The sequence below is a fragment of the Ornithodoros turicata genome, chromosome 1 (assembly GCF_037126465.1).
Source record: "Ornithodoros turicata isolate Travis chromosome 1, ASM3712646v1, whole genome shotgun sequence".
Taxonomy (NCBI): domain Eukaryota; kingdom Metazoa; phylum Arthropoda; class Arachnida; order Ixodida; family Argasidae; genus Ornithodoros; species Ornithodoros turicata.
The window spans coordinates 35,726,971-35,753,115 of NC_088201.1; the positions used below are offsets into that span (position 1 = coordinate 35,726,971).

General features: G+C 46.1%; 1 protein-coding gene and 1 long non-coding RNA gene across 2 annotated transcripts in view; both read right to left on the reverse strand.

Moving 5' to 3' along the window:
• The window catches only part of LOC135377983 (phospholipid-transporting ATPase ABCA3-like), a 44,733-nt gene extending 27,011 nt beyond the window's left edge, over nt 1-17,722 (reverse strand). The window contains exons 1-12 of the mRNA XM_064610767.1: nt 17,686-17,722; nt 17,352-17,567; nt 15,226-15,308; nt 14,956-15,129; nt 14,662-14,899; nt 13,754-13,945; nt 6,911-7,086; nt 5,177-5,311; nt 4,952-5,081; nt 4,545-4,699; nt 4,340-4,489; nt 2,513-2,723 (exon numbers count right to left, since the gene is read on the reverse strand). Coding sequence (XP_064466837.1) covers nt 2,513-2,723; nt 4,340-4,489; nt 4,545-4,699; nt 4,952-5,081; nt 5,177-5,311; nt 6,911-7,086; nt 13,754-13,945; nt 14,662-14,899; nt 14,956-15,129; nt 15,226-15,308; nt 17,352-17,565 — 1,858 coding nt within the window. The 5' untranslated portion in view covers nt 17,566-17,567; nt 17,686-17,722. The remainder of the gene's footprint in view (nt 1-2,512; nt 2,724-4,339; nt 4,490-4,544; nt 4,700-4,951; nt 5,082-5,176; nt 5,312-6,910; nt 7,087-13,753; nt 13,946-14,661; nt 14,900-14,955; nt 15,130-15,225; nt 15,309-17,351; nt 17,568-17,685) is intronic.
• Nucleotides 17,723-19,917: 2,195 nt separating this feature from the next.
• LOC135398233 (uncharacterized) lies at nt 19,918-25,296 on the reverse strand. Its single transcript, XR_010424049.1, has 3 exons — nt 25,165-25,296; nt 20,518-20,614; nt 19,918-20,428 (listed from the first exon to the last, which is right to left on the reverse strand). It is a non-coding gene; the product is annotated as an uncharacterized LOC135398233 (long non-coding RNA).
• Nucleotides 25,297-26,145: the final 849 nt, after the last annotated feature.

Sequence of the window (26,145 nt, forward strand, 5' to 3'; positions counted from 1 at the left end):
ATTGCGTTTCTTCTGCTTCAGGTTTTTTGGCTGGGTTTTTCTCCTCCACACAGAGTCACAGCATAATTCCTTGCACAATTGACTTTAATAAATATATTTTCACTTGTACTTTTGTGTATGGCTATCCTTTGCATGTCTATACTTGCATGTAAACCGCCCACTGCACACCTGTTGTACCGGAAAAAATTTCTGGGGGAAGTCGGCCCAGGTGGAAAAATACGCTACGATAAGCGCACGCGCAGCCCTCCCCCGCCGGTAACCGCGCGGATGACCCTCCGCACACGCCGCGCGGGGGAAAAAATACGCGAAGGACTCAGGGCAGGGCCCAGGGACCCAGGTTACGAACTCATCACCCCTAGAGTACTGCCTGTTCCTTTACTACTGCCGTGTCTCGGGAGTTTCATTCAGTAGGACGTTATAAACTTTGCTTCTTTTTTTTTTAATTCCGTGTTAGCGCCGCGAAGCAACTCTGGCTATGTGCGGCGTACAGACGTGGACAGCAGGAAGGAGTGAGGGATAACGGGAGTAAGTATGCGTCCTGGTCCGACTTCAGGGGAAACTGTGCCGCCATTCGTCTGGAAAGCCCGATGGAAAACATCCGACAGCACAGTCAGTGACAGGATTCAACCCCCCCCCCCCCCCCCCCCGACTCCCAGGCTTCAAGCATGACCTCGGCTACCACTAACGAGGGGGTGCTTTTGCTCATTCGGCCCTGCCGCTGATAACTTTCTATGCGTACGAGAGACCTGCTTCAGAGTTAAGTTAACCTGTTTCCGCAAACATGATCCCAGCCCGTCCTGAACGAACTCTGCAGCAAGGACAGCTCAAGTCGGCAACGGTCGCGTCTTCAGTATAAGGTGCAGGAACGTGCAGGGAAAGGATGCAAAGAAAATACAAATAATGCGCAGAAGTGGCTTCAGGAGGGAGTGGACGCAATAGCACGTTCATTAGAAAACTAATTGTTATTTTCGTGGGGTATGTTCGAGTTAGATCAACTTAAAATGAATTTGTCGTCGTGAATAAGGCAGAACTTTCTTCTCTCTGTATGTATCTCTCTCTGCAAGGCAAAAGCTGCGCACTTCTTGCACCTTTGGGAAATCCGACTTAAAGCTTATTGAAGCATAATGTATTTACTCTTTCTTCTGGGTACTAAACAAGGATGGCCATAAATACATTTGTTGAGTATTTAAATATAAATACAAAATACTTTATTGAAAGAGGTATTTAAATACTCTGCATAAATACTTTTCAATATAAGTATTGAAATACGAAATATAAATACAGTGTTTAAATATCGTAACTACTACCACAACTACTGTGAGGAATATGTCATCTGAAATTACAGAAATAAGTCGATGATCATAACAACAAAGCAGCAAGGACCAATATCATTTGCTTGTTAGATTACCATGGCGATTTTTATATTGGAGGTTCCTCGAAGACTGCACCTTGTAAGCATCTTCTGTTCGGCAGTAGAATCGGATTCGCAAAGAAGCACAGCCTCTCCACAGGTGCCGATGATAAAAGGCTTGTATTAAGTTTGACGAAGATGTATTTAAAACGGTTTGTCGTTAACATGCTAACGAAAACACCCATACACAATTTATAAAGTATTTACTAAAATAAATACAAAAAAATTGTATTTAAGTATAACTTTAAATATACTTTCAATGATGAAAGAAGGAAGTTGCCAGGAAGGAAATGTGATGGGAATTGATGTTCTGAGGCTGGAACACATAGAAAGGACAACACAACATACAAGCCTTAAGTGCCTAAGAAATTAATGATGAAAGAAGGAAGTCACTGAAAAGGTTAGCCAGCTGTAGGACTCGAACCCACAACTTCTGGATTACCGATCCAGGGCTGTTACCAACTGAGCTAAGCTAACACGCCTTTCCAGTGACTTCCAAGGGTGCGTCATTTGAAGGGACAAACACATACACTCCCTCATTCACTAACCTTTAACTCTTACATGTTTTCTCACTCGCAGGTTACAGGTACGAGTCCTACAGCTGGCTAAACTTTTCAGTGACTTCCTTCTTTCATCAGTAATTTCTTAGGCACTTGAAGCGTGTATGTTGTGTTGTCCTTTCTATGTGTTCCGGCCTCAGAACATCAATTCCCATCATATTTTTCAACTCTGTATTTAAATACAAAATATAAAAACATATATTTATATTTTAAATAGTATTTTGATTACAATGTATTTAAATATTGCCCATTCCGGGTACCAAATACGGTACAGCAAGAAAGAAATACCGCTCCGGAAATACTGTTCCGGAAAGAAATACCCGTACAATACGTTCATCTGCAGATATCAGGATAGCTGCACTCGCTGGGCGGTGACTCGCCTGAGGATACCATTTAGCGAATGAATGCAGTATCTTTTGCCTTACAACTACTTTGTTTCAGTTATGGTCATTTGCTGCTACCACAGAAAGGGCAAGGCAACCAACAACTGGTATATCATGTAGCATACTACAGGGTAATGTGGTGAGCTAGCGGAGCTCACCGTACTGCCTTCGGAGAAATATGGAAGAGCCGCAGCAGCGGATACCGCCTTTTGAAAGAATGGCCACACGGTCTCCAACCACGTCAGCTTCGTCGATGCTATTGGTCGCGAAAAGCATTCCGGTCTGAGCCCGTGCCTTCAAGATTGAATCCCACACTATGTTTCTAGATTCTGTATCTGTCCCAGTTGTAGGAGAATCTAATATGGCATACTGAAATGAACAAATATAGGTAAGAATAAGACAAAGACATAATGCTCCAACAACAGTGCCCAGGAACGCGAATTTATCTAGAAAAATGCACCTATCAGACCAGCCTTGTGTGTGATAAATATGCCAGTGGTTCTCAAAGTGCTGCTGGGTGGGTAAGCCTAATTTGAGTGCACTGATCACATAGGGGTTGGTACGACACTTACGAGGCAGTCTTAGCAGACCGTTGGTAACGTCAGCGTGACCGTATAGTGCCTTCCCGAACCAATCGCATCGTTGTGTGACTCAGGATCTCATCCGTTGATTGGTTGCGGTAGATATGGTTGATCAGAGACCATGTTATCAGCGGTTTCACAAAACTCTGCTATCTACAATGTGACGTAAGACTTACGAGTACAAGAAACAAAGGCTTCGATGTGTGGGGGTAGGTGGGAGGGGGGGGGCATACCAGCGCCCCCGCGTACTTTATGCTTTTCCTTGGCAAGTGACAGACGGATTCTTATGCAAGTGGCTCTGCTGCAGACAGAATCCCAAGACGCATTGATCCCTCACATGTCACGATTGCAAGCTCTCAGCCGACAATGTGTTCTTCTGAAGATCCGTTGCCACCACGACGCTGATTATAGGCTCACTGATAAGGCTGAATATATGTGATGCTTGGAAAGAACTAGAGATTACGAAGAGGCAGAATAGTTGGTGGATGAAGCCAATTAATAAAGCGACGAAATAAACGAAAACCAGCGTCGTGCCTAACGACTTGCACTATGCTGTCGCATGATGATTGCGTAATCGTTCTTTATCGATTTCAAAACTGCTATTCACCCTTTGTAATGAATGTCGCAGCTAGTCAATGCGCACTCCGCTCTGGAGACATTCGGGATGGTAGGAATTTATAGCTTTAAGCCGCGAGACAACTATCACCGTGAGCGACGCCACAGTCGTCGGTCTGTGGATCAATTGCGCTCACCTCGGAGTTGTTTAACGTGCACCAAAATCTCAACGTAGACAACGCGTCTACTGCGTGTCTGAGCCAGTTGTGCGATGGGACCAAGCTGCTGGCGTCCTTGGCCGGGTTCGAACTTGCAGCTCAGGGGTCAGTAGCCAGACACGCTACCAACTGATCCACGGGGAAGGCACTGAAGACAGTACTGGCAGGAAACACCAAACTGATCTCATCTACCTCAACTGTTGCATACTTTTGCTTATCCAAATGCACACGACGAGGTAATTCATGCTCGGTCATGTTTGGTCATGTCATGCACCCATTTCGTAAATAAATATTCTGTTCATACTACAAATCCACATTAAGTAGGCCTCCTGTCCCTTGGATGTGCTTCGATAGCAATTTAAGCTTCCGGCGGTATAAAGGAGGTTCTGGATGCCGTACGCCTTCCGCGCACGATGGACGTCGACAGGGCGTCAATGCGTATCTGCGTTCCTTGTCGGCTCGTGTTGCTCTTCAATAAAACCCAGCCCTTATCAATATCATTGAAGACTGGCTGCCGTGCACGCCAAGATAGCAGAGCAGCCATGTCATGGATGGTTACCCATTATACGCTTGCAACAGTTACGAACATTTGATGGCGCCTTCCCACAGAAACATCATTCGATTTGCTTACCTGTGGCCGACCAAGCAATGCTATTGCCACCTGCAACCTTCGTTGTTCACCATAAGTGGTATTCTTCACCAATTTACCCTTTACGTCACTCATCTGAAACTGCATCAACGCTGTCTCCACTTCTTCATGCACCGATTCAAGGCCACGAATCTGTAGGGAAAGACCACAACGTCTCTCTCTCGAACGTCTCATTACCATCGATTACCTCTGAAATAAACCATACGTTTTCTTCCACTGTTAAATGCTGAAACAACGATGATCTTTGTGGACAGTATCCCAAGACATTACGTATTTTTGAAGCTTCCAAACGGATGTCCATTTGATTGAGGAACGCCGTTCCTCCAGAAGGCTTAATAGCGCCTGCAACACATATACTCTATCGGTTGTCGCAGTTACCTCGTCTACGTGCGTAAACAATGCTTGTATAAATAGATGCTCATAGCGAAGCCAGTGAAATGAGTAGAAACCTGGTGGATGTCGGTATATTTCTCCTATATACAATAATCCAGACAGAGGCAGCACAATAGTTTTTTCGCAGGTTTTTTCTCCGAACCGGTGAATCGTTTGGGTGCTTTATTTCAGGGCTAGAAATACATCAAATGTGTTACGCACCTGTTAGTATACGAACCAGTATCGATTTTCCGCATCCATTCCGGCCCAGGATAACTGTTATATTATCCAGATAAGCTTTTAAGGTGGCTGAGTGAAGTATGTAATGCTTCAGGTATGGTGGGTCTATCACCTAGATGATAATACTGACAGTTTTTCAAACATGTCAGCGCATTCACAACCACCTGTCTACGGCACCCGCTATGCGTAGATCTCCTGGACACTTACTTTGGACAGCCTATACATCACTAGGAATGGATCCATTGATTCTGGAACAGGCTCCACAATAGCGGGATTCTCTTTGATGTCGCCCGCATGCTCTCCAGAAATACCAACGTTTGGCCAAAACCCCCAGTATATAGGCTGAAAGCACAGGGGTGAATACGTTGCATTTTGCATAAAGATCCATGACATAAGGAAAGGAAATGACGGCACTGATCGTGTCTATTGTGTGTACTCATTGATATTGAGTTCTCTGTACTTCGATAAGCCCCTAGAAATATAAATTAGGAAAACTAGTAATGTGTTACATCCATTCAATGTGAACTTCGAAGAGCTATCGAAAGTTACCAGTATTGTGAAAATAAGTTCACTGTTTACCGAAAGGCAATGCAAAGTTTGTCTCATAGAAAGTACAAGGCGCCACGTCGGCGGTGTATCCCCCTTAAGGAGCGATAGAGCTAGTGTGTAACGGTTCAACGCCCTACAGAAGCAGTCTGAGTTGAGTCCTGTTGAGAGAGAACGACGCCTCCGATATTACGGCATCACAGAATCATGCGCCTTCTCCCAGTGATGACATTTACACGTCCTCCTGAATGCCGTATGACTGGGCCATCAAAGGCTGTACGGCATATAAATGTTCAGTCCGTACGGTTATCGTCCATCTTCTTCGGAACACCAGTGCAACCCGATAAAGTCATACACAGAAGAAGATGTTCTGTGTATGACTTTATCGGGTTCCATGGTTTCGTGCTTCCAGAGTAAAATGTGGGCGCATGCGACTGTGTTCGAGTTCTCGTAGAACGTGTAATTTTATATTCCACGAAGACATTTAGGCGACAAGTTGTTTGTGTACAAATATTTTCTCGGAAATACAGATTGCGAGCGGGATATCTAATCATAAAGTGGGGCCTCCGGAGCACCGCACCTGCGCGAGAATACTGCGTCATCGTCAGCGTGCGTGTGCTCCCTGCTTGAGCCCATAAACATCGAACGCTCACTGCAACACAATACCCGCAACCAGCAAACGACAATTCCACCGAAGCGTTCTGTGGTTCTAGACATTTGGAGGTAACGGGCATTTCTGGAGGATGTACCCTTCTAGCGGCAAATGCCCTCTTCCACCAAAAACCCGAAGTACCAAAACGCGGAAGAATTAAAGGATGGGCTTCCCCGCACTCCCTGGGAGCTGCTTGTTGCTACCTCACACATTACATAGCAGAGCCATCTTATCCACCTCACCAGGACATCTGTTTTAGTGTCGTCTTATCCACCGTATATACAATGTCATCCATATTACCATGTTGCGGAATTTGTATATGTTTATTCCAGCGTCTGCCCTATTGGAATCACTTCAATCCACTCCATTATACATAAAAAAGACAGAGCTAGTTACTTATTATATTGGATGGGATGTTCGCATGGTGTACAGATGTCATTGCATGTATTGCACAAGCTCTTCTTATTTCCTGCGATATTTCGCATTCATTGTTTTTGTCATTTCTTTTCGGTGCTCAAACATAGAGCGCCACGGGCGCGTTTATCTTGCCCGTTTCCCCCACGACCTCTCCTCTCTTTTCTGATCAAGCCTTCAATCCTGATGATAAGTATCTAGGGGAGTGAGTATAGTAAGAAGTACAGTTACGCAAACAGAGACAATACATAATGTGACAATATTACCTCTACACAACTTGTCTGCAAGAGAATAGGATGAACAGCAAATGTAAAGTACGATACGCTTACATCGAGGAAGAACCAGAACTTTTCAGGAAACGCGTAGCTCAGTGGCCAGATGTTGCCAAGGTACCACGTGAGTACAGTGCTGATAAAGCAGGACCCGCCCATTGCATTCAGTAGTCTATAGATGGTCATAGAGTGGAGACCGACTTGATTCAAGTTCCACAACTGAGCACCAGTTCCTTCGAACACAACAATATTAACCTTGCATAACACATATTTATGATGAGCGACTGACAGAATGTATTCAAGCTTTTTCTGTTATGTCGTTTCGTAAATTGTTGTTTTCTGTGGAATAAGGCCGGCCCGCATGGTGCGTTTTTCTTGCGTAAAAGCCGAGTTTTCACGCCCAGCGCGAAATTTTGTACGTCGCAGCTGCTCGTAGCGCGTGATTCACTGAATCAGAGCAGGTGGTGGTAGTGGTGAAGATGAAAACTGATCGCCGTGGTTGGCCACGCTGGAAGCGGGCAGCGTCACGAGTAAGACGCAGAAAAAAAAATAATAATAAAAAAAGAAACCTACACTACACTACAAGCGCGATATAAGCCGCGTTTCCTTTAGGAAGGCGACCAGAGCAGCAGTACGGCGTCGTCGTTCGCCAGGCGAGTTGCCACCAAAGATGATGTCACATGTAGACATGCTGGGGTCAGTGTTGAGCAGCCGTCTGCGTGCTTCGTTGTAGGTGGGACATTCGAGCAGGATGTGACGTATGGTTTCCGAATTTGAAGAGCACTGTCGACATAGTGGTGTCGGTTAAGTCCGAACCGATGAAGCCAGCTGTGCGTGAAGGCGGATCCTGTGCGGATTCGGAGAAGGACAGTGGCAGTGGCTCTGCTGCAGGTGCTTGACAACAGAGGGGGGCGGGCGTGGGATATTGCAGGTCTGGTGGCTGAACTGGATGACTGTATAAGGGATCTGGCGGTTCTCCGGCGGCATTCTTTCGGGATAGGAAAGGGCTTTGAGAGTAGAGAGTGAGCTGCCCTGGCAAGTTTATCAGCAGGTTCATTGCCTGGGAGGCCAACGTGTGCAGGAACCCATTGTAGGGTAATGTTTATTCCTTGCTTCTGGGCAAGCTCTAACGCACGTCGGGTGCTCTTCACCAGTACTGATTGATTATCAACATCCGATAACTTATGAAGTGCAGCTGAGGAATCGGTGAGTATGACCACTTGATTAAGCTTATGAAGAGACGAAGCGATGGAGGCATGTAGGATGGCACATAGTTCAGCAGAAGTAGATGAGATGGTGTGGGAGTCAAGTCTTGAAGACCACTGCAGGTTGCTAGAAGGAACAAAGTAGGCGCTGGAGGCAGAGTCTTGAGATACCGAGCCGTCGGTATAGATGAGACTGTGACAGCTGTAGTGATTAGAACTGTGGTCAAGAGCCTTGTGACGTGAGACGACTGCTGGCGCAAGCTTTTTTCCTTGAATGCCCCGTATGGTGGTAACTGTGGCAGGAAAGAAATCTCTCCAGGGCGGTGAAGGCGAGTTTTCAGAGTCTTGGGGAGGTTGCAGTTTGAAATTTTTTCTGAGTTAGATCTTGCACAGTTTTCCGATGTTCGTGTTGAAGCAGCTTTTGATGTGATTTATGACAGAAGTGGCTGACTGAGTGAGCCGAAGCCTGTCGAGAACTTCATAGAGGCATCTCTCGGCGTGAATGCGTACTGACCATTCTTCTGCTTCTAGTAAAGTTTCCTCGATGTCAGACGCCCGCGGAATACCCAGAGCGATGCGTAGACCAGTTCGATGAAGTCGTTCTAGGCGCTGCAAGGTGGTGGGAGAGGGATCAACGAAGGAAAGAGTGTAGTTCATGCGGCTTAGTATGAGCGCTTTGTATAGTGAAAGCATAGACCGAGGATGATTGCCCCAAGACTTGCCACAGAGAAGTTTTAGAACATTAAGGAGCGGCTGACAGCTGCGTACCATGTGATCTACTTGGTGGGTCCATGACAGGTGGGAATCCAAGATGATGCCGAGGTAGCGTGTTTTGTTCACACATGGAATGAAGATTCCTTGGAGGGAGAGTGCAGGAAAGCTATTTGGGATATGTTTTCCCTTGGGGGCGCAGATGAGGGCTACTGATTTTTCCGGGGAGAGACTGAGGCCTTTAGTGGCGAGGGAGCTTGAAATGTGATTTAGTGTAGCTTGAGCAGAAGCCTGAAGGGAGGGCTTGAGTTTGCCATGAAAGAGGAGGCAGATGTCGTCTGCATAGATTAGATATTTTGCTGTGTAAAGAGTGTCGGCAGCGTTGAGATGAAGGCCGGAGAGTGCAATATTGAAAAGGATGGGGGAGAGAACTCCGCCTTGTGGAACTCCTCGGGTGAGAACACGTGATGAACTTACTTGCCTTTCGATTGCGACAGCTATTGTACGGCTTTCGAGGTATCCTTGTATGAAGGCACCGAGCCTGCCTGTGATGCGATGTCGGCGGTAGGCGCACTTGTGGTCAGGAATCATGTGGCGTTGTTCAAGAGCCCATATGAGCCGTCGTTTTACCATACGCTCCATCACTTTACATACGCAGGAAGTGAGTGTAATGGGGCGGAAGTTCTCTAATTTTGAGGTTGGTTTACCACGTTTGGGGATGGGAATGACAGTGCCATGTTTCCATGAGTCAGGTAGGTCACCGGAAATCCAGATCGAATTGTAGAAATCCAGTAGCTGGAGAAGAGCAGGTGATCGAGTCAAGATTCTTGAGCATTTGGTATGTAATGTGGTCGTTTCCGCAGGAGCGCCCGCGCTTGCAGCGCTTGAGTGCATCTCCGAGTTCAGCTAAGCTAAAAAGGTCATCTTCTGGCCCACAGTGGGCAGGTGTAGCGGTCTTACTTGAAGGAGAGAATGAAACTGGCACCGAGATGGTAGAAATATAGTCGGCGAAAGTGTCAGCAAGGCCGGATAGAGTGCAGTTAGAAGCGAGAGCTAGGGCAGCCAGTGGTCGCTTGGGCGCTGGAGAACCCTCAAGTGATCTGATGATGTTCCAGATAGCAGAGGAGGATGAATGAGCAGTAAGGGAAGCAGTGAAATTATGCCATTGAGTGCGTCGGAGACGGTGGGCATATCTTCGGAAGGCAGCAAAAACTTTTTTATAGGAGATCCAGTCATCGGAGGAGCCTGTCCGTTGCGCTCGTCTCAGAGCTCTTCTGCGAGAAGCACGTAGGGAGAGGAACTTGAGGTCCGGACATGGTTGGGTGGAAGAGATGGTGACAGTTTTTTTTGAACGTGCAGCACCCTGAAGGATTGCTTCAATGATGTTGAGAGAGTTGCAGGCAGAGTTAGTGGCTTTTCGGAACGCGTCCCAGTTAGTGATGGAGTATGTACGTCCGGTGGTTGTGGCTGATGAAGTAGGCGAGATGAAGATGGGAAAGTGATCAGATGACCAGGGATCCAGATTAGTCTTCCATAGGACAGAAATCTCAGGGGACAGGATTGTTACGTCGATGGCGCTTCTGTAACTGGGAGCTCGGAAGAAAGTGGGGCTGCCGTCATTTAGGAGTACCAGATTGGTGGAGTTTAGCCAGTGAACAAAGCTGTTGCCATTGTGACAATCGTTGTCATTGCCCCAGAGGCTGTGGGATGGGACCAGGGCAGGCCTGAAGAAGATTTGAGAATGTGCTGGTTGAAAAGCAGCGGTTTCCGTAGCGGTAGAAAGATATGAGAGTGACTTGTTTGCGAGAGACTTGTAGCTTGCAGGCAACAAATTCGGCAGCAGAGGAGCAAAGGTGGGAGAGGTCGATATGTGAATGAGTGATATTACGGTGCACGAAGATTGAGGCGCATGGACGCCCGTCGGGCTGATGAGTGGTGGAATGATAGGCAACGTAGGGGGAAAGACGGAACTTTGCACCCACGAGACTTTCAGAGATAAGTAAGGCATCATAGTTGTGTTTCGAAACTTCAGCACGAATATCATGGAGCTTGTTGGCCAGGCTTCGGGCGTTCCATTGAAGGAGAAGAGGTGAGTAGGCCGTACCGCTCATTATAGGTTGAGAAGAATTAAAGGAGTACAGAAGGCCATCCAAAAAAATTTCAGATTAAGATATCTGATGAAAGTGTGTGTGTCATTATACCGAGTAGCGCGAAAGGTTTTGATGTGTGCAATTTGTTTCCCAGAGAAAAACTCACATAAACGTAGCTCCGCGCCTTCACCCTTAACTCGCCACTCCAGCTATAACGAGGATGAGGAGGTATGATGGCACGTCACCGATGACGGCATAAGGAGACGCGTTCTAGTTTGCCGGTCAGTCGGGGTCAGCGCATTGTCCGTTTGCCGCCGTAAACTTGTTTTGCCAGTTCTCCCGGAGAATTGGGGATAGAAGGAGCGGCCGAAGCATTACCGAGCAAGCAGAAAGGCTTTATCAGAACCCCGAACAGCCGAGTAGCAGACGACAGCGGAGTAGCAGACAACATTTCTCTAGGCCAATCAGCGAGCGTTCTCCTTATAGCGTCAGCGCGAGGTTCCAGGCAGATCACAGGCTGGTACTGCTCTTCACCACCGTTGCGCACGGTCGCTTTTTGCGGCGTATTTTAAATTCAATTTCTGCGAAAATTATGACTCTGTGGTGTAAATTACTTCGCGTGGTGCATCTTACTGGCAAACTTAACAGTTTTATAGGAAGAAAACTGGGTGTTAAAAATGACTTCTGTGCTACTTTAAAACTTGGCAATGAGACGATAAGGAGCAGAGGGATGAAGGCAAACGCTTGGTGTTTACTGATCATGGTTGGCAAATGGGAGGAGACTCAGTATAACTTGCTCGAAAGCCAGGACCTTCTGTACTTCGGGGATGTTTTCAGAGTTTGGCAGAGCCTTCACGACAACTCGCAGAGCAGCGAACAGGAAGGGGATGATGTGCAGGAGTGTAGGGTCGGCATCCTCTTCGCGCGTCTGTGATGGGAGAGGTTTGGGTTGCGTGGATATGACTGGCTTATCCGGCTGCTTCGACTTGGGAGTGTTGAGGGCTAGTGCATACGAAGGCTTCGTATCGGCCTGAGCGGTGGAACGAGGCTTGGATGAACGTGGCGTTGGCTTTGGAGGGAGTAGAGGGGGAAAGTGCGCCCTTGTTGGTGATGTCATGGTAGGAGCCCTACTGAGGCTGCCTAATTTGACCTGCTTCTGAGAACGAGGGGGAGGCTGTTCGCTGTTTATAAGTTTGGGGTTTGGAAGCGCCGAAGGCTGAACCCTGGGAGTGCCAGATATAGTAGTGGTTTTGACTGTTTGTAGCACTGCGAGTCGGCGTGGGCAACCGGAGTAAGCGGCGGAGTGAGCGCCAGTACAGTTGGCGCATTTCGGTTCGCGTCTTGTAGTACAGTCAGCGTGGGCGTGTGGACCAGAGCACGTTCTGCAGCGCATGGGGCCACGACAGTGTTTAGATACATGTCCAAAACGCTGACAGCGAAAGCATTGCGTTACTTCGAAGTGTTCGGTAGCCTTATGCGTGTAAAATCCAATGTCGACGGTATCCGGGAGCTCCACCTCTGTGGAGAAGGTCAGGATGACCCTGTCTGCGGCAATCTTCGCTGTTGTGCCATCGTCAAGACGGCGAGTCAAGTATTGACGGCGGACAGCGGTAACGCCAGCAGCGGCGAGGCAAGCGTGGATCTGGTCCTCAGAATAATGCTTGTGAACACCCGCGATTCTGCCGACGTTCCGGGAGTACGAGGAAGGGACCGTGGCAGTGACTTGAATGCCACATATGTTAGTGACCTGAAGGAGCGATGTGCCAGATGCCTGGGATCCGACGGTTACAGTCAGGCTGCCATCCCTCCCGAGGCGATGGCTTTTGATACGCTCTTGAGCTGAGACGAGAATTGCGGTGGCGAGGTCATTTGGATTGACACGAGAGAGTGACTCGTCCGGGTTGTTGGGGCGGAAGGTGATGGGAATGCCCATTATCCTGTTTTTCTTGTAGGACATTGTCGTGAATGGGGTGTCGTCGTCGATGTTGTCATTGTTGTCATCATTATTGACAATTGTGTTGCGGTCAGGGCTGCTGTCCCGGAACGGGCAGCTTGAAGCAACATATTGGTTGTCGTCATCTGTTTTCCGCTTTTTGGCACGGAGTTGCGGGGACTCACCCTTCCCATCCCGCGAAGGATGGTTGGTAGCGGCTGCCTGTTGAACGTTAACAGCGGTGAAGTCCATTGCTGGCGACCGGCGAAGCAGTGCCAGAAGACGTCGCAGCTCCTGATCCGGGAGTAGCACTACTTGGCCTATCCAAAGGAAGGTACTAGTATCGTAAGAAACCACAAAAAGAATAGGTAGGCTTAGAATAGAAGACAGGTGAAATTCTGCGACTGAGCTACAGAATCGTCGTCGTCTGATCAGAGCAGGTTTGATATTTCACGCAGCAGTCAGTTCACGGGCGTCCATAGCAACCAATCACGGCGCCAAGTCCACTTCTGGTTCCGGTCCAGTATCCTACATCCTTTTTAACAATGGCCGTTCTTACGAAAAAGCTGCAGAAGGGCATCTCCAAGTACAACAACTTTCGCTCGTGAGGGTCCATTTTACCAAATGCAAATCAATTACAAAGGAACGCACACAAAAACAACAATTTCAGAAACGAACAGGAAGGAGAGCCAACACTTCGTAAAGCATATACGCCAAACCCGCTGTGCACGCAGCTGCTGGATTTGCGCCCCATGCGGTTTGACAGGCGTATCTCTTCATGCTGCGTGGCCATGCAGAGTTTCACGCAGCGCGATATTCACAGAAACACTCACCATGCGGGCCGGCCTTAAATGCTCAGCAAACGTGCGCGAGACAGGAAACGGGACATTGCACAACATTTGCACTTTTCACGAAATGCTGTATAGTTTTGCGCGGTTTTGCTAGCTTACTATCCACTCACCTCGAGCCTCCAGGAGGGCAACATTCACAAGAAAATAGCTGAAACCAATGTTTGGAAACAAACAGCTTAACGTAATAAGGATGTGTTCTGTGCTGTTCTGCTCCACTCCCGTGGGTACGGCAGTTGCCATCACCATGGGTGCGATGAGTGTTCCCAGGAGAACGAAAGTCACCGAAACCACGCCAACAGATGCTGCAAGATGAAAAGATAATTTTTCTTACGTGTAGCCGGCTGCAGAAAAGAAAAGCTGCGTCTTGTGTCATAGTCTGATAGTCTGCGTCACTAGTCGATATCTGATATCGCGACTGATATATTGACTAGTCTGCGTATAGCCTGAATTCAGTAATACCCCTGTCACTCGGGCACCTTCGAGCTGCATTGAGCCAATGCGCATCAAACTCAATGCAGATCAGGCGTAGACAAACGGGCACCGTTGAGCAGGATCGAGCTTCAATGCAGCTCAACTTAATGCAGGCCTCGAAACGGGATCGGGCTTCTCAAGCTGCATTCAAAGCACTCTCGATCACAGCGAGCGATCTCCGACCGCGCAGCGTGTAATCTCGAACCGCGGCCTTTGCGGCTATTGGCTATTGCGCTGCAATCCAACCCGTCAATGCGCATTCAGATTGGCCCGTGTAGCTGCGGAAATGTCGAGCACTCTTGAGGAAGTCAATGCGGATCGGCCTCAAGCAGTATAGAAAGTGCCCCTGTGATAGGGGTATTACTTGTGTTCCCAGCGGCCTATATGTCATTGTGAAGAACCAGCGAATACCTTTGGAGGCCGCTGCAGTGAACATTTGTCTAACACCGTCCCTGAACGCACGACCCAAAGCTCCGGTTTATATCCAGAGCTCAATAGGCCTCGTGACGTGTACCGTTGTTGCTATCACTGACTGCGAAACACTTACGTCGGGGAACCACCGATGCAACCACGAAGCAGAGGAGCGTGGACGCGAAGCAATGAAGCACGACACCTAACATTATCACGGCTAAGTTGCTTTTCTCGAGCAGCGCATCGTGCCCAAGCACTCTTATTTTTCCAATCAGTACAACAGGCAAAGCTGTGATACATAACAGCAAGAACATCCCCACAAAGTTGGAAAACCAGTAGATGAATTCTGAGAGGCCATTGGTGATCATCAGCTCCTTGAAGAGAGCAAGAGGATCATTCGAGACACCGTTAAAAACGTCCCGAAAAATACCTTGAGTCCAAGCGAGAGTTCCGTTGATATTTTTTTCACCAGCCACGGTTGAACAAAGTTCATCGATACCAAGATGGGCAACATCTGGAACAAGTAGCGGACGAAGGTCTTATCCAATGCGCGTGCATTCTCGCTGGCCGATTCTTTCCATACAGAACCGGCAAAGACAGCAGGCTGCAAGACGTATGGTTATCAGTTCAGGTTTGACTGCCCATAGGATGATACAGTCTGTCGCGTCAATCATTTCAGTATTTTTATGTAACGACTCACGGCAGGTAGTGAAATGTTATCTATTCTTGGATGATCATGCGATATCATTTCGTTGACGACCAACGCCGTGTTGAACAATGCCTCTGAAACGCAAGTAAGACATAATGCGTGCCGCATGAGACCATTATAAAACATACATACATATACATACATACATATATATATATATATATAAAATGAAAAAAATAGCCGGAGCTCTTTGGCTGCACGTATAGCATATGTCTGTAACTCAAACATCGCCATGCCAGTACTGGACAGCTGTTTCGGCCTTCTTGGACCTCATCAGCAGTACGCAGGCAGGCAACGTTTGAGTGGATGGCGTCAGAAGGTCACGTAACACGTGATTCCTCCCGTCAGGGTGAGATAACTCACTCACTGAAAGCCCAGTGCAAAGCCAGTGAAGTATAAAATGAAAAAAATAGCCGGAGCTCTTTGGCTGCACGTATAGCATATGTCTGTAACTCAAACATCGCCATGCCAGTACTGGACAGCAGTTTCGGCCTTCTTGGACCTCATCAGCAGTACGCAGGCAGGCAACGTTTGAGTGGATGGCGTCAGAAGGTCACGTAACACGTGATTCCTCCCGTCAGGGTGAGATAACTCACTCACTGAAAGCCCAGTGCAAAGCCAGTGAAGTATAAAATGAAAAAAATAGCCGGAGCTCTTTGGCTGCACGTATAGCATATGTCTGTAACTCAAACATCGCCATGCCAGTACTGGACAGCTGTTTCGGCCTTCTTGGACCTCATCAGCAGTACGCAGGCAGGCAACGTTTGAGTGGAGCCAAAGAGCTCCGGCTATTTTTTTCATTTTATACTTCACTGGCTTTGCACTGGGCTTTCAGTGAGTGAGTTATCTCACCCTGACGGGAGGAATCACGTGTTACGTGACCTTCTGACGCCATCCACTCAAACGTTGCCTGCCTGCGTACTGCTGATGAGGTCCAAGAAGGCCGAAACAGCTGTCCAGTACTGGCATGGCGATGTTTGAGTTACAGACATATGCTATACGTGCAGCCAAAGAGCTCCGGCTATTTTTTTCATTTTATACTTCACTGGCTTTGCACTGGGCTTTCAGTGAGTGAGTTATCTCACCCTGACGGGAGGAATCACGTGTTACGTGACCTTCTGACGCCATCCACTCAAACGTTGCCTGCCTGCGTACTGCTGATGAGGTCCAAGAAGGCCGAAACAGCTGTCCAGTACTGGCATGGCGATGTTTGAGTTACAGACATATGCTATACGTGCAGCCAAAGAGCTCCGGCTATTTTTTTCATTTTATACTTCACTGGCTTTGCACTGGGCTTTCAGTGAGTGAGTTATCTCACCCTGACGGGAGGAATCACGTGTTACGTGACCTTCTGACGCCATCCACTCAAACGTTGCCTGCCTGCGTACTGCTGATGAGGTCCAAGAAGGCCGAAACAGCTGTCCAGTACTGGCATGGCGATGTTTGAGTTACAGACATATATATATATATATATATATATATCTTTATTCCATCAAAAGATGGGAGGAGACGAGGCTAAAAGCTTCGCAGCTTGAGAGGTGCCTCGACTCCTCTACAGTAGCAGCAACTGCGAGGGCCATAGAGATCTAATATATACTCAGAAACGAAAGATAACAGGAAAACAAAAAGAAAAAGACTGAAAAAGTGGTAACACTGCATTGATGAATTAGGCACAGAACACTGGTTACTACAATGAGGCACACAACAACAGCACGACTGCGCTGTAGCATTTAAAAAAAACGAAAAGAAGCGCACATCTCTTCATAAAAACAGCTGCACATATCAAGATTACAAAAAAACATTATCGGGATATTGTGTTGAACGATAAACACATTTTGATCTAAACGTGCGGACATGAACAAAACAGGAACATATATCAAACAAGGGTAATTATATTATGGAACAAAAATTGTTTCAATTCACGAAAGAACATGGTAAATCAGTTGGCATTATGACGGCTGAGGTGATTTAAAAGACGTGACCAACAAATTATATAGTTCGAAACAGATATAGAAAAACGTTCTAATTCTACCTCATGTCACCAGACAAAACCCAAAGTGGAACTGTAATGACAATAAAATGTCGTTGTAAAGCTGCATCTACTACCTAAAACTCACCGGCAATTGCATGAAAGAATCCACGGTCATGGTGAACGCGCCGTGTGGGATCCGTGGGTGCAGACTCATGTAGTGTGACACTTATATATATGTACGTGTAGGTCAACAACGCAGGAAACGTAAACTCGGCAATGTTCAACAAGGCGTGCCGTCGAATTTGCACGACGTAGATATCCTTCCAGAGCAAAAGTAAAAAGTGTCGTATGCACATCATCTCTGAAACGGAAGAACAAAAAATACATATATGACACTAGTGAAAAGAGGCATTACCTTTTACCTGCGACTGAAGTATAAAAGCATTTCTTTTATTTCTCAGACTGCGTAGTTTTCTTACCGGTACGCTGGGACCCTTCACGCTTTGATACAGTAAAAAGAAACACCTTTTCAGGTTAGTGAACAAAAATCTTCTTCTTCTTCTTCTTCTGCTACAAAGGAAATGGCCAAAATAGAACATGGTGCCGCGCTTGGTCATTCTTCTTCTTCTGAATGCCATCATGGACAGCGCGCCACAATAGTTAAATATAGATAACGCCTCTACAACATCTGTCTACAACGGCACTCGGCTGAATGACCACTTTGGCGCTACCACCGCCAGGGCATGCTTTCCTGTTGGAGCTAGATATGTGTATGAGGGCCGGTGTTGTCATGGCGCAGTCCCCGCATATGTCCTAATCGTACCTACCAACTTCTCCAGCTCCTTTAGTCGCTCTTCGAAGGTTTCACACGCAAGGATGCTGTATCTATCAACAACTAACCTGAACTAACACGCATAAGGCATGCTTATTTCACCAGGCAAGAAAGCGGTAACAACCACTTTCTTGCTGTCACATATTCTTTTCTTTTCTTTTTTTTTCTGAAGTAACTGCGTCATTTTCTACGGCATTTCTGTATTTACAGTACTACTATACCCGAGCCAAACGGCACCAAAAATGACATTATTGCCTCATTACTTACGAAGCTCGTACCACGCGTAATTTTCTAATTGCATTAAACGCAATGATGTCGATGCGGCGCACTTACTAGGTAAAATACAAGTTACGCAACCTAGTTAAGCATGTTGACAATGCATGTAGTATTCTGTAATGTAATAATATCAAGTGGGTATTCATGTGGAGTAGTTCTAATGTATTAGAACAACACGGCTTGTTAAGGGCATTTGCCAACTGGTGTCGAATCCAAAACAAGCAATATGACGGCACCTCAAGTTCTTTTGCTGTTGTCGATGAAAATTTCTAACAACTTGGGACTTCTTTCGTCAAAAGATGTTTGAGAAAGCTCAAATTTACCAAATCAGATTGTGTAGAAAGTGATTTTATGCAAAGTAGACATGTTGCTCTGCGCTAAAAATGGGAACGACAGTAGGCCCCTCAAGGGCGAATGAGTTGTGGCAAACTCAGTAAGCAGAAAATTGCATTAAGGCAAATATCATTACAACTTGATGGAAAGTAACTGTTCCGAGGCTGAAACACACAACAGACGAACAGAACACAAGCCTCAGGGTGCCTAAGAAGAAGAAGAACATATTACAATCAGCCATTACAACTGTCCGTGTGGCACTGCACGAACGACATCCCAACTGAACTCACTAAGCAGATTTCATTTTTCGTGCCCATGTGGCAGGGGTATTATTTCAGCCAAAAACGCACAAAATTTCCCAATTTTTTATAAGTGCAGTTTTTGCACATTTTAATTTGATCCCACCTATGTACGGCAATGGCAATATTGCTGCGAACTCTTATGTCGAGTACAGCTTGGACCTGGAAGCCGACGAGAGGATGGTTAATGGTCAAAATATCCAGATTTACTGATTTGTCATTAAACGCACGAGTAAAATATAAAAAAAGAGGGATCAGCACAGGACGGCTCACATGAACAGTGACAAATGGCATTGGGCGGTGTCTGTGATGTCCTTCGGCTGAACTGCAACTGTATTCGGCAAATGGCCCAAGATTGACGAAAACAGGTTCGAAGGAAATGTTACTCGTGTCACTGTTGACGGACCTTATGGAGACACTATAACTGAACTGAGCAAGGTTTTGTATTTTCATTTTCACTGCTGAACACTTCTTAGGTTGCGTACGCTTAAACAGAACTCAATAATACAGTCAATAACAATAGTGAATTCTCTCGTGTACAATCTAGGGTGCTTCTTGAAGAGTGGCCAAACAAAAAAATCCATTGTTCATTTTTGCTTCGAAAAGTGCGCTGCATATAGTTATTTGTCGTATGGCCTAGTTCGACGTAATATTGTTTTAAAAGCCGGCGCCAGCCTTAATTAGCATTCATAATCAATTGCTTAAACGCAATCTACCCTGTCTCTGTCACCCTCTCCTTCTCAAGAAGCGCTACAATGCAGAGCGGCCTGTCGTTGGTCTCCTCAAACGATCTCCCGCCGTGATTGAACGGCAACGGATGAATCCTGTTCCTTCTGTATTTCTGTCAAAGTAACGACATCTTCCATTTCGCGAGAGGTAATTTCTGTACTTTATTGCCCCCTTAACGGTACCTGTGCCCCGAACGCCTCCCGTAGCGCCGCAATTCTCCCACTTTGCGAAACGTGTTTGTTCGTTTTGTAGGCTTTATTTTGGTAGCACGCGGTATGCAATATTACACTGTACAATAGACGTTACAAAATCTCTTCGCAGCTGAGCATGTCACCGGCAAACCAATGGCATCAGGAGTGCGTGTATTCACACGAGTCTTAGACGTCATGAACAGCACATGTAATTACACTATTCGGTGGATTCAGCGTGTAACGAAAGATGTAGAATGCACTCTTTGTCCAGGAACCCATCTAAAATGACGATCGCAAATGGGGAACGCTTCGGCAGACGTTCAGCACGTAGATGCTGGCAGTTCACTTGTTCAGTTCCTCTCCTGTGCATCACTGTCCTTGATCTCCAACAATCAGTTTTTGTTGGTGCTCATCTCCCTCGAGAACGTTTCACCACGGTGAGCGCATGTTCAAACAAGGCGGTTTCCGTATCGGCCCTCTCCAACGGAAGAGATGTCCATAAGAGACAGGATACAACCCATGTGCACAGACTTCTCGTGGAATTACAGGTCGCTTGCATTGTCTAAAGGGATACGTGTGAAGAACTGTCAATATCATGCTCAGTAGGAATAAACTGCTCATGAATACCAATGAATTCGTATTAAGCCCTACCTTTGTTGGACTGTGGGACACTTCAAACAGGTCGGCCATCTTTCTCAGCCCTTTACCAATTTCGGTCCACGACCGATTCTTGTGAGGTACTCCAGCACTGCGAGAAGAGCACAACGTTCGTGTTTGTAAGGGTCCATAACAGGCGGTCAAAAAGCAAGAGGAAACACAAAGGGACACGTCGACCAATCGTCGAGCCAGCAGACGGAAGACACTGCGAGGGTGGAAAGCTCCAAATGTAGCCTAAGCATAAAGATTGGACTCGCTAGGCCAAAATTTAGAATATTTAGGAAAAATCTTTACAGGAGCTTGCAATACTGCCCCGCGGCCGTTCGGCCGTACTCCAAGACACGGTCCACCCAGGCAGACCGCGTTAACAAAGGTGCTCTCACCCTAAGAAGAAGAGCTGGTTCCCTTTTTGCCCCCCTCCACCTCGTACGACTGGTACGCAAATTTGAAGGGAGATCAGAAATGTATGTATGTATTGTTGACTCTATGAGATGAACTAACCCGCTAACCATTTAGCACCCAGCGTGATCTTCTTTATGTGGTACCACGGTGCAACCCGGTCGACAACGGGAATCAGTTGCAACTTTCAATTTTACGGGTGTCTTTGAACGTGCGTTTTACAGACAGACTATAGACCAATATATTTACGTGGCACTGTACAAGCTAATTCACGATATTTGTAAATTAATATACACGAACGGTATTGGTAAATGAGATACCACATTGAGCTTCTCATGGTAACAAATTATGTTAAATTACATTACGTTATATCCTTGGAGCAACTCTACAGGTTGACTATACAAGTTATCCATGGTAACAAAAGAAGTCCCGATAGTGATTGTCGTGTTAGTGACCGTTGGAAACGTTATGATCATATGTTTTAAGGGGACGAAACTATAATGATGTTTTCAAAGTAAGAGTTTATGCGCGTTACCGCCAAAGACGTATACAAGGAAACCAGCATGAGTCTCCCAGATTTCTACACGTGAACCAACTGGCTGAATCCAAATGATGTGCCTCGAGTGGAACAGCAGCGATCTGTGCTTATCATGTTGGACATCTACTAGATCACTGAACGGCAAGCAACAGCGTACGAGCAGTTGTCCGATCGATGTCATAACAAAGAAATGGAAGTGGAAATGGGAAATCCCTGCGGTAGGAATAAAAATTTGGAAGCTCCCTAGTAAACATTTAAAATGGAGAAGGATCTTGACTGAACTGGTGAACGATACTTACTCCAATAGGTTTTCAGGCCAACGTCATTTAGCGCTCACGTGGTTTCTATAGAGGAGAAACATATTTTCTGCCGATTTGATTTCCGTGCGCATGTGCCTTTCATTCGACATCCACAGCCATTCTTGGTTGTTGTGATACTGTTCCTGTCACTATCGACCGGGGTTATTTCGCCTACTTTCCCTAACTCCTCATTCGTGTCAACTGACGGCCATTAAAAATTTCGACCAATAGGGTCGTTTCGTTGCCTCAGTTGTGGACGACAATGAAAATATACTATGTTTTAAATAATCGGGGTCTTGTCATAGCATAGACTAGACCAGAAGCAGTTCACGATGCTGTTTCTGAAAGCGCGATAAGCAAGTTGCGTTATTTATTTGATGTGGCCCCAGTCACGCGGCAGGTCTTCAGTTTGAGAGCTTCATCGTGTCGTCTCCGTATACCGCTTCCGATATGCTAAAACTTTTAGACGATGAGAGAAGAGATAATGCGTGCATTCATCCAAAGGAAGCAATGATGGTAGTAAATAAAGCAAAATTAGTTATCAAATCAACGAAGAGAAGCGAACTAACTTTTTAGGTATCAGAGATTTACCTCCCGTAGTAACCTTCTTCCTTCTTGTTCTCACCACGCTTACTTGATGGTGTAGAACAGTCTGGAATTCCTTTTGGGGTATTTCTTTCTCTCTCACTCTCTCTCTTTACGTGGACGTGCATTCCCTACAAAACAGCGTCAGCCGTGCTCGACAAGAACAAAATAAGAGCGTTGCTTCCATCTATTTTCCACTACGCATACACACAACTTTTTTACACCCTTTTGAGTGTAAGGTGGGTGTACCATAATTCACACCTCTTTGAGTGTAAAAGTTTGTAGGTGTAATGAAATACACCTGCCTCTCAGGGTGTATTTCACAACACCTTCAAACTTTTACACTTAAAAGGGTGTAAGTTATGGTACATCCACATTACCTCTGAAAGGGTGTAACATCTACACACTAAAAAATTTCACACCTCTTTAGGTGTTAAAAGGGCGTATTGCACAATTTACGCCCCACACTTAACTGTCTAACACCCATTTGAGTGTAAAGTGGGTGTATATTGCTTTTTACGCCCTTCTACCTGCTTTTTACACCCTTCCGTGAGGTCATCAGGCCCATAGGGTGTAAAAGGCGGGTCAGCTGCACACAGCATTTCTGTAATTTTAGCAGCGATGGGACTTATGCACCTTAGCTTCTGTTCGTTCTGTGCTGTGAGGATGGTCCATGCACTCCAGTGTTGTTAAGTGTCGCACTGAACATCATGCACAGTACTTAGAACTGCACATAATTAAATTATATGCAAATGATGCCAGACGACTTCTTACCCAGGCCAACTACCAAGACCCTATATATATAGTGTGGCGCAGGAAAGGTGGACCAGTGCCTAAGAGAGCGATACACAGAAACCTGACGCTATATATTTATGGTACCAGAGTTAAACAGGTGTTACTGTTGACGTGCACCTGTATGTAACTCAAGTACCACAAGTATAGCCTCAGGTTTCCGTTGATTGCCCATTGGGATCTGCCACTTTCCTTGGGAAACCCTGTCTAGTACGTTCCCAGTGGTCATTAATGGGACGAACCAGGTACACCGTTCTAGGGGATGTAACTGCTTACACCCTACAGACTTTACACCCAAATAGGTGTGAGTTATCAAACACCATTTTTACACTGGAAAGGGTGTAAAAAAGTTTAGTGTGTACCTAGCGGGTGTGCGGCTTGTTGGTCTACACTGGTAATTGGACGATACCCTAACCGAGTCAATTTTTGGTGTAAATCAACAACCTTAAGCAATGGCGTAACGTGTGCAGCTTTGTTTCCATAGTGAGTGTGTATCATGCGTATCAGCCAAAGGAAATGCATAACGTGAACATGTAATGCATTGTGTTCGCCCAATATCGCAATTCAGAACTGGTGCCATATTGGACCAATATACGGTCTGATGTACGGATAAGGATATACGTGCTTACATTTAGAGATGAATTTGAAAGATCGCATGAATGGGATGACTAACCAAAAGCTAACTGAGAAAGGCATTTCCTTTCTAAAAGAAACCAAGTACAGTACTACATACATTGCCTGCCTTGCGAGCGTCTCCAAATACGATAGCTCGGCTCGCATTCCAGTCAAAACGAAGGGTGAGGTGAGTTTAAGGTAAAGGGGAGTTTAATTTGATTATATACACAAAAAACACTGAAGTGAGGAATTGTTTGGTGTTTGGTGTAAGAAAACGTTTGTGTTTCTTACTGGTTTTGGTATGAGGGAAAATTAAGACTCAGTGTACACGCCATTCATATTCCAGGAAAATGTTAACCATTTTACAATAAGGAAAAACACCCTTAAACCATCACTCCCTAATTACACCCTTATTACACCTTAACACACCAATGTAGATGTGCATCCAATTCACACCCATCAGAGGATCAGCCTCGAAGGGGTGTAATATGAGTGTGATCTGGGTGTATATTGCAAAATACACCCCTCTTACAATGACATAGGTGCAAAAAAATTTAGTGTGATATCTAAAACGACAGCAAACCAGAAAAATCACGTGTTCCTTTGTTCGAAATTACACCGAAAAAGAAAGACCCCTCCTTCACACTGTTGAAAAGGTCGACTTCCCATTTCATGAAAACTACGAATATGCAATTCCTGTCCTCTTGTCAACTCACGTCATTTTTCCTTGTTCTCTGCCTCCTTAAACTCACTTTGTTACAAAGTTAATTAGCGTATGTTCATTAGTTCCTCGAATAACTATTAGGTACAACGAGTTTGTTGACCACCTATTATCTATCGGAAGATTTCGAACTATCTTAATTGTGTCAGAGAACCAACTTGAAATGGCAAGAAATTCTCGTGTGAATACAGTAACTAATCTCAGCTAATTGTCTAATGATCGATTGCTTATAAACTGTGATTAAGAGATTACAATGAATGTCGAGAAGGGCATTTGGGAAGTCGGTGCTCTGAGGAGGCCTTGCTCCAGAAGCGCACTTGTACGATAAATATTCGTTTAAACTCTAAAATGCAAACAATCTTCGTCGCACTGTTACCATGCAAGCGCTATTCTTCGATGACACACTCTACGATTTCTCTTATGATACCAGAGAATTGATACACCTCCTAATTGCATAAATGATCTTACACGATAGCACGCACACTTCAATATAAATATTCGGGTACCGTGTTGCACATTACTGACACTTCGCGAAACCGATCTAACTATATAGACTATTGCTAGCTGCTACTTCAGCTTCCAATAGCTTGCTCCTTACACTGCAACGTCTGCAAAGGGATAACGCTTCCAATGTGGCAAAGTCAATAACCCACACGTAGAAATACATTCGTGAATAACCCGCCAGCACTGACCTGACGTTACAACAGCTCATGCGGCACATGGTTCAATCACATCCACCACGTGGCAGCCGATTGCATGGGAGGAGCAAGACACCCACACGACTCGTGATGCTTCCAACACTGGCTCGCGTTTTGGACAGCGGGTTTAGACCTGCGGCGCGAAATGAGTCGTGACGGCCCCCACGCCGACAGATGACACCATTGTGTGCTGCGGAGGAGAGGGGCATTAAAGGAGAAGGGTAGAGGATCTCTCTCTCTCTCTCTCTTTTTTTTTCCGGAAAGACAGTCTCCTTCCCTCTTTGCGAGGGAAAAAAAAAGAGAAAGATCGTCCTTTCGGGTGATGCTTCTGTCCATCGGGGTTTATCTGCGAGTGTTTTTAATGCGCAAAAACGTCATCATTGGGGAGGACTTTTTTGTGTATAATGGGCGCACTTCACTACCTAACACGCTGAAGGCGAATCACTGCGTATGATGATACTGTTACCACTCCTGATTTGTAGAAAGCGCGGGACGCACGCCTTTTTGTGACAATTAACGTTACTGCATATGCGTCACAAAAAGACGTCTTTTGACAATTATATTGTTACGCTAATTGTCACAAAAAGACGCACGCCCCGCGCTTCTACAAATCAGGAGGGATAATGCTTCATCCTGCGCAGTCATTTGCCTCCAGCGTGTTATGTAGGGAAGTTCTGTTTTAAGGGCCCACTTCTGTGTGGCCAACAACTGGCCGATCCTGCCATTACCCCCCCCCCCCTTTGTTTTAGGGTGTACAACATAATAATGCGTATGAGGATCCGCGGTATATAGACAGTAATGCCGAAAGCACACAAACACGAGCTCGTCACCGTTAGTGGCTCTAGTCACCGTCACCTTTGTTGTTGTCCGCGAAAATGCTCACTGAAGTTCGCGTCGCAAAGCGGAGGTATTAGTGTACTGTAGTGGTGGTCTATCTCTTTCTCTGTGTCGGCCACGAGGCACGAGCAGCGTTAT